Source organism: Sapajus apella, unplaced genomic scaffold (genome assembly GCF_009761245.1).
Source record: "Sapajus apella isolate SASKATOON/1434 unplaced genomic scaffold, GSC_monkey_1.0 scaffold144, whole genome shotgun sequence".
NCBI classification, from domain to species: domain Eukaryota; kingdom Metazoa; phylum Chordata; class Mammalia; order Primates; family Cebidae; genus Sapajus; species Sapajus apella.
Window position 1 is genome coordinate 2,185,115 of NW_022437084.1, and position 8,105 is coordinate 2,193,219.

At 55.6% G+C, this 8,105-nt stretch overlaps 1 protein-coding gene across 9 annotated transcripts in view; it reads right to left on the reverse strand.

Moving 5' to 3' along the window:
- Positions 1 to 8,105, reverse strand: part of MYH14 (myosin heavy chain 14) — a 106,080-nt gene that overhangs the window by 62,574 nt on the left and 35,401 nt on the right. For all 9 annotated transcript variants that reach the window (XM_032264581.1, XM_032264576.1, XM_032264577.1 and 6 more), the window contains 3 exons: positions 7,315 to 7,413; positions 5,872 to 6,012; positions 295 to 390 (listed from right to left, as the gene is read on the reverse strand). In XM_032264581.1, coding sequence (XP_032120472.1) covers positions 295 to 390; positions 5,872 to 6,012; positions 7,315 to 7,413 — 336 coding nt within the window. The remainder of the gene's footprint in view (positions 1 to 294; positions 391 to 5,871; positions 6,013 to 7,314; positions 7,414 to 8,105) is intronic.

Below are 8,105 nucleotides of genomic sequence, written 5' to 3' on the forward strand. Positions count from 1 at the left end.
AGGGTAGGGGGGGTGAGCGGAGGGTGGGGGGGTGCTGGGAGGGTGGGCTCCTGCCGCTCCCCTCTGTCATGCTGGTGTGGTTCACTTTCAGCAGAGCTCACACTTTTAGAATCAGGAAGAGTGGTTGATGTTATTTTGGCAGAGACTCAGCAAAGAGCAGGAAATCAGAGTGATCCTGGGTGGGAGACAGGTGTGGCTGCAAGGGGGATGCTCTCAACGTGGGACAAGAGTGCAGGAGGCTGGGTGCCACGTGGCGGGGGCTGGGGGTCTCGGGTGGGCAGGCAGGGGCAGCACCTGTGTTGTCGGGCATGGTGGCCTGATCCGTGTTCCGTTCTCTCTTCAGGACGATGTTGCCGAACTGGAGAACCGCTGAGACCATCCGCAGCATGGCTGGGGATGCAAGGACAGGGGTCACAGGAAAATGTTCTAAAGGTGATCGTGATGACAGATGCACCACTCTGTGAATGTACAAAATGCTATCGAATCGCACAGTTTAAATAGGTGAATTGTGTGACATGTGAATTACCATCTCAAAGCTGTTCGATTTATTTTTTATGCTGAACACAAACAAGAATCGCAAATCTCCTTAGACCTGGCATTTCATTTCTTTTTATTTTGAGACAGAATCTCGCTCTGTCACGCAGGCTGGCGTGCAGTGGCGCAATCTCAGCTGACTGCAACCTCCACCTCCTGGGTTCAAGCGATTCTTCTGCCTCAGCTTCCCAAGTAGCTAGGACTACAGTCATGCACCAGCATGCCTGGCTAATTTGTGTATTCTTAGCAGAGAAGGGGTTTCATCATATTGGCCAGGCTGGTCTCAAACTCCTGAACTCGTGATCCGCCCACCTCAGCCTCCCAAAGTGCTGGGATTACAGGCCTGAGCCACCGCACCCAGCCATGAGCATTTCATTTCTGAGAACTGAACCTCCAGGTCTGTTCCTACAGGAGCACAAGAACCTACTTACAAGGATATTCACAGCAGATTTTTTCTTTCTTTTTGACCCAGGGTCTCGCTTTGTCACCCAGGCTGGAGTGCAGTGTCGTGATCTCGGCTCACTGCAACCTCCGCCTCCCAAGTTCAAGCAATTCTCCTGCCCCAGCCTCCTGAGTAGCTGGGACTACAGGTGTGCCACCACGCCCAGATACTTTTTGTCTTTTTAGTAGAGACAGGGTTTCACCATGTTGGCCAGGATGCTCTTGATCTCTTGACCTCATCATCTGCCCACCTTGGCCTCCCGAAGTGCTGGGATTACAGGCGTGAGCCACTGCGCCTGGCACCCAGCTAATTTTTTGTGTTCTTTGTAGAAATGGGGATTCATCATGTTGCCCAGGCTGGTCTCAAACTCCTGAGCTCGAGCAAGCTGGCTGCTTTGGCCTCTGAAAGTGCTGGGATTACAGGCTGAGCCACCACGCTGGCTTAGCATTTTTTTTTAATTGTTCCAATAGTAATGGAATGGAAACAACCTAAGGGTCTATTATTTAAACAAAGCCTTATACAGCTGCAAAAAGGACTGAGGTCCATCTGTACATTATGAAACAGAGCTATGGCCGAAATGTACCAGTCAGTGGGACAGGGCAGTGAGGAGGGGTCCAGAGCACCCTTCCATGGGAGTGATGAGCTGAGTAATTTGTTCTTGGCTTTTTTGAGATGGGGTCTCATTCTGTCATCCAGCCTTGAGTACAGTGGTGCAATCACAGTTCACTGTAGCCTCCTACTCCTGGACATAAGTGATCCTCCCACCTCAGCCTCCCACGTAGCTGAACTACAGGTGTGCACCACCACACCTGGTTAATTTTTTTTTTTTTTAAATTTTTAGTAGAGACAGGATCTCACCATATTGCCCAGGCTGGTCTCAAACCCCTGGCCTCAAGTGATTCTACCACCTTGGCCTCCCAAAGTGTTGGGATTACAGGAGTGAGCCAGTGATGAGCTGAGTATTTTTTTTTTTTTTTTTTTTTGAGACGGAGTTTCGCTCGTTACCCAGGCTGGAGTGCAATGGCGCGATCTGGGCTCACTGCAACCTCCGCCTCCTGGGTTCAGGCAATTCTCCTGCCTCAGCCTTCTGAGTAGCTGGGATTACAGGCACGTGCCACCATGCCCAGCTAATTTTTTGTATTTTTAGTAGAGATGGGGTTTCACCATGTTGACCAGGATGGTCTCGATCTCTTGACCTCGTGATCCACCCGCCTCGGCCTCCCAAAGTGCTGGGATTACAGGCGTGAGCCACCACGCCCTGCCGTTTTTGTTTTTGTTTTTGTTTTTTGAGACAGAGTTTCACTCTGTTGCTCCGGCTGGAGTGCAATGGCGTGATTTCAGCTCACCTCAACCTCTGCCTCCCAGGTCCAAGTGATTCTCCAGCCTCAGCCTCCCGAGTAGCTGGAACTACAGGCACATGCCACCACAACTGGCTAATTTTTTTATTTTTAGCAGAGACGGGGCTTCCCCTTTTTGGCCAGACTGGTCTCGAACTCCTGATCTCAGATGATCTGCCCGCATCGGCCTCCTAAAGTGCTGGGATTACAGGTGTAAGCCACCGCGCCCGGCCAGAACTTTTGAACCAATGGAGAAACCGATTCACATTTCTTATGACCGCAGTGATGTTGACAGCTGAACATCAGCCCTGAGGCTAAAGAATGCCTCCTCTTATAGGCAAATAACATGTGTCTTTTCTTATGTTCCTAAAGTATTTCTAGAAGGAGACACGAGTAGCTTAACAGTGGGAAACCCAGGCCAGGGAAGAGGGGGAGGCTTGGTTTTCTCAGTACGACCTTTAGCCATACTCAGGCTATGTCATTACATGGATAGGTTGCTGCAGAGTTTTTATTTCTGAATTACAAAAATCGGAGCTGCTGCCTGTGCCCGCCATGCAGCACGGCAGCTTCCAGGAGGGTCATATGAGCTCATGGTGTCAAGAGGCCAGGCGGGACCTACGGGGACAGGCCGGGAGGCCCAGGTCCCGGCTGCAGCCACAATCTGAATGTGTGTGTGCCAGCTGCCCAGCTGCGGAGTCATGCAGGCTGTGGAATTATGCAACCACGGTTGGGAAATCCGGCGGGGTGGGGGTGGTGGGGGCCGAGACGCTGTGTCAATAGGCCCCGAAAGGCGTGGCTGTTTGCAGCCTGGGTAGACAGCCAAGCGACGCTCCATTTCCAGCCCTTCCAATCCCGCCCTGGAGCCAACTACAGCTCCTGGGGCCTCCCATGGAGACCAGAGGAGAATCAGACCCAGAGGCTGCCCCAGCTCGCCCCGGACACACCTAAAGGTCTTTCTTTGGAGGGCTTGGTTAAAAGAACCATAGTTCATCCAAACAATGAAACATTACGCAGCCTCTGAAAAGACTGCGGTCGGCTGGGCACGGCGGCTCACACCTGGAATCCGAGCACTTTGGGAGGCCGAGGTGGGCGGATCACCTGAGGTCGGGAGTTTGAGACCAGCCTGACGAACATGGACAAACCCCGTCTCTACTAAAAATACAAAATTGGCCAGGTGCGGGGGCTTATGCCTGTAATCCCAGCTACTCAGGAGGCGGAGGCAGGAGAGTCACTTGAACCCGGGAGGTGGAAGTTGCTGTGAGCCGATATTGCACCATTGCACTCCAGCCTGGGGAACAAGGGGGAAACTCCGCCCCGCCCCCCGCAAAAAAAAAAGACTGAGGTCCACCTATGTACTTGTTATGGGTTGAATTGTGTCTACACTGCCCCCTCCTTAAAAGGTATGCTGGGAATCTAAACCCCAGGACCTCAGAATGCGACGTCATTGGAAACAGGGTGATTACAGATGCCTGGAGTTAAGATAAAGTCACACCAGAATCGGGCAACAGCCCAGGCGCAGTGGTTCACACCTGTAATCCTAGCACTTTGGGAGGCTGAGGTGGGAGGATCGCTTGAGGTCAGAAGTTTGAGACCAGTCAGGCCAACATGGCGAAATCCCATGTCTACTAAAAACACAAAAAATTAGCCGGGTGTGGTGGTGGGTGCCTATGATCCCAGCTACTAGGGAGGCTGAGGCAGCAAAAGCAATTGAACCTGGGAGGTGGAAGTCACAGTGAGCCGAGACTGTGCCACCGCACTCCAGCCTGGGCGACAGAGCGAGACTTTGTCTTAAAAAAAAAAAAAAAAAAAAAAAAGCATGGGAGGAGTGGGGATTCTGGACACAGATGCACACACAGGGAGCCGCCATGTGAACACAAAAGCAGAGATCGGGTGATGTGACTCTGAGCCGAGGAACACCAAAGTTTCCCAGAAAAGCACCAGGAGCCAGGGGAGAAGCCTGGAGCCGACTCCCCCAGGGTGATCCGCCCCTGCTAACGCCTCCATCCCAGGCGTCCACCCTCCAGAACCCTGAGGCGATCGATTTCCTGTTGTTTCAGGCACTAGGTCTGTGGTACCTTGTGAGCCTAAGCAAAGTAACGCCACCCTGAACAGAGCCGCTGTCAAAACATGCTGTTTGGTGAAAAAAGTGGAAGTGGGGGCGCAGGCCGGGTGCAGCGGCTCACGCCGGGAATCCCAGCACTTTGAGAGGCCAAGGGCGGGCCAATCACCTGAGGTCAGGAGTTCGAGACCAGCCTGGCCAACATGGTGAAACCCTGTCTCTACTAAGAATACGAAAATTAGCTGGGCATGGTGGCGCGCGCCTGTAATCTCAGCTACTTGGGAGGCTGAGGCAGGAGAATCGCTTCAACCTAGGAGGCGGAGGTTGCAGTGAGCCGAGATGGCACCACTGCACTCCAGCCTGGGCGACAGAGCAAGATTCCATCTCAAAAGAAAAAAAAAAAAGGTGGGGCGGAGCATAGCACCCCAATATAGAGGTGATGAGCTGAGCATTTAACATCAACTAACCAGAGCTACGCAGCGTGGGCCAACCTGAGCGGCCCCCGGCCAGCGTCCTGAGCCTTCCGTGGACCCTCAGCAGCCTCCTTCTGGTCCCAGCCTCACCCTCTCCAGTGCGCCCCTCACATGGCCCCCGAGGGGTCTTCTTGCTCCCAGAGCTGACTTTGTCCAGACCCTGCCCCCAGCCCTCCCACAACTCCCCAGCACCCCAGAACAAAGGCCCAACCTCCTAGGCTGGCGTTTGAGGCTCCTGGCTCCTCTGCAGCTCCACCCCCACAAGGGTCAATCTCTGACATGCCATGCCTTCCCTGCCTCAGGGCCTTTGCACAGGCTCTTCCCTCTGCCAGGAACGCTCTCCCTCCACATCTCCAGTGCTCGTTCCCTCACCTCCTCAGGCCTTTGCTCCAACGTCCCCCTCTCTGTCCATCCTCCCCTGAGCCCCTGCTTAAAGCTGTGCCCCTCCCTCCCCTGTCCCCTGCCTTATCCTCCATGGCACTCATGATCTTTTTTCTTTTTTCTGAGACAGAGTCTCACTGTGTTGCCCAGGCTGGAGTGCAGTGGTGTAATCTCGGCTGACTGCAACCTTCGCCTCCCGGGTTCAAGCGATTCTCATGCCTCAGCCTCCTGAGTAGCTGGGATTACAGGCATGCGCCACCACACCCAGCTAATTTTTTTTTTGGAGTTTTAGTAGAAATGATGTTTCACCATGTTGGCCAGGCTGGTCTTGAACTCTTTATCTCAAGTGATCCACCCGCCTCGGCCTCCCAAAGTGCTGGGATTACAGGTGCGAACCACGGTGCCCGGCGCCCTCATAGCCTTCTAAGGAGCCATGTGATTCCTTATTGACTTGGTTGGGGGCTCTTATTTTGTCAGCTTCCCCCAGGCAGAGATGTCTGTGAGTCTCATTCCCTGCTCTGGCCCAAGCACCTGCACCCAGTAGGTGCTCAATAAACACTTGAGCAAAGAGACCAGGGCACGCATGGCTAGGTCCCTGGCTGTCTCTGGCGTGCCCCGCCCCCGGCCTCCCCGGGGCTCACTTACAGATGATTTCCTCGTGGGTGAATCCCAAGACCCGCAGCGACTCCAGCGTCTCCTGGAAGAGTTCCCGCTCCTGGCCGGGAGAGGATGATGGCCCGTTGGTCAGGAAGCGGTAGTGGGAGCAGGGCTCCAGGAGGAGGTCAGCTGCAGGGGCAATGAGTGGGGTCAAGGTCACGGGCAGGCCGTGGAGTCAGACTCACATCCGGGATTCATCCATCGGTGGCAATCCCAAGACAAGCCACATCTGTTCTGTCAAGGGGGTGGGGGCCTTCACTCACAAGTGTGGTGGGAAGAGTCGGGGGTGGAGTGGGTGTTTAGCGCCCATGAGACCACCACTCACTCTCTCTTTTTTTTTAAGAGACGGGGTCTTGCTCTGTTGCCCAGGCTGGAGTCCAGTGATGCAGTCATGCCTCACTGCAGCCTCAAACTCCTGGGCTCAAGCAATCCTCCCACCTCGGCCTCCCACGTAGCTGGGACTGCAGGTGCATGCCACCATGCCCAGCTAATTTTTATTATTATTATTTTTTATAGAGATGGGGTCTTGCTATGCTGCCCGGGCTGGACTTGAATTCCTGGGCTCAAGCAATCCTCCCGCCTCAGCCTCCCAAAGTACTGGGATTGCAGGCGTGAGCCACCGCCCAGCCTATACCACTCCTCTGTGCTCCCTGCACAGGGACTTTCGAGTCTCTAGAGGTGCCCAGAGCAGGCAGGGGCCACTGGCTGGCAGAAGCAGTGGGGCTAATGGCCCAAGTCAGCACAGATCATGGGATGCAGGGGCCTGTGTCCAGGACATGCAGTCTCACAGGCTGCAGTGAGTGGGAACCTGGGTGAGGAGGGGCTACGTGGCCGCAGGAGCCAGGAGGCGGCCTGAGCCCCCAGGAGGAAGGAGCCAGGAGAAGAGGGAAGCGCAGGGCAGCGCCAGCCGCTGCAAACAGGAGCCAAGGGCGCTTAGGCAGCCAGAGGGCAGGAGGAGCAGGGAGCAGGAACAGGAGGACCCGGGCAGGAGCTGTGGCCCAGGAGCCAGAGCAGAGGGGAGCAGGAGGCAGGCAGCAGGAGCCGAGAAGCCACACAAACCAGCGTCGTCAGGAACCAGGAGGAGCCTCAGCAAAGCCGGAGTCAGCGCGGAGTGAGGAGGAGCCGCGCGAGAGAGAAGCCCCGGAGCAGCTTCGGAAGCGAGTGTGAGCAGGAGCCACCAGGCGGGAGGGGCTGCGTGGCTGTGACAGCGGGCGCCAGCCAGGCCCGGGACAGAGCTGGAACCAGAGCGCAGCAGAACCCACCATGCGACGGAAGCCACGGCGCGGTGAGGGCCGGGGCTGCGAAGCCTCAGTGAAGTGGGTGCTTGACGGACATCAGTGCCCGCCCCCCCCCCCGGCTTGCTTCCTCCCCAGAGGGGCCCCCCACGAGAGACGTGGTGCCCACCCTCTCCAGCTGCTGGGGGGCACTGACCTTTGAGCTGCTCTCCAGCGCCCCCTAGCAGCTGGTAGAAGACGTGGAAGCTGCACTCGTCCTTGGCCTGGCGGATGGCCCGCGACTTCTCCAGCAGGTCTGCACGCAGGGAGTCAAGGTGCTAGAGGGGAAGGGACGGTCCGACGCTGCCCCCTTCCCTCCTGTGGGGCAATGGAGTCGTTCATAGCCCAGGCTGGTGACTTTCCACTAACTGGATGAGCAGCCGTGCTCGTGACACTGAAGCACTCGTGCCTCAGTTTCCTCATCTGTTCAAGGGGCTGGTAAATAACATCTTTATGAGACCCTCCTCTCTCTCTCTCTCTCTCTCTCTCGCCTCTTTAGAGACAGGGTCTTGCTCTGTCTCTAAAAAACTCATTGATTCTGTAGGCGCGGTAGATCACGCTTGTAATCCCAGCACTTTGGGAGGCTGAGGTGGGCAGATCGCCTGTGGTCAGGAGTTCAAGACCAGCCTGGCCAACCTGGTGAAACCTCATCTCTACTAAAAATATTAAAATTAGGGGCCGGGCGCGGTGGCTCAAGCCTGTAATCCCAGCACTTTGGGAGGCCGAGGCGGGTGGATCACGAGGTCAAGAGATCGAGACCATCCTGGTCAACATGGTGAAACCCCGTCTCTACTAAAAAAAAATACAAAAAATTAGCTGGGCATGGTGGCGCGTGCCTGTAATCCCAGCTACTCAGGAGGCTGAGGCAGGAGAATTGCCTGAACCCAGGAGACGGAGGTTGCGGTGAGCCGAGATCGCGCCATTGCCCTCCAGCCTGGGTAACAAGAG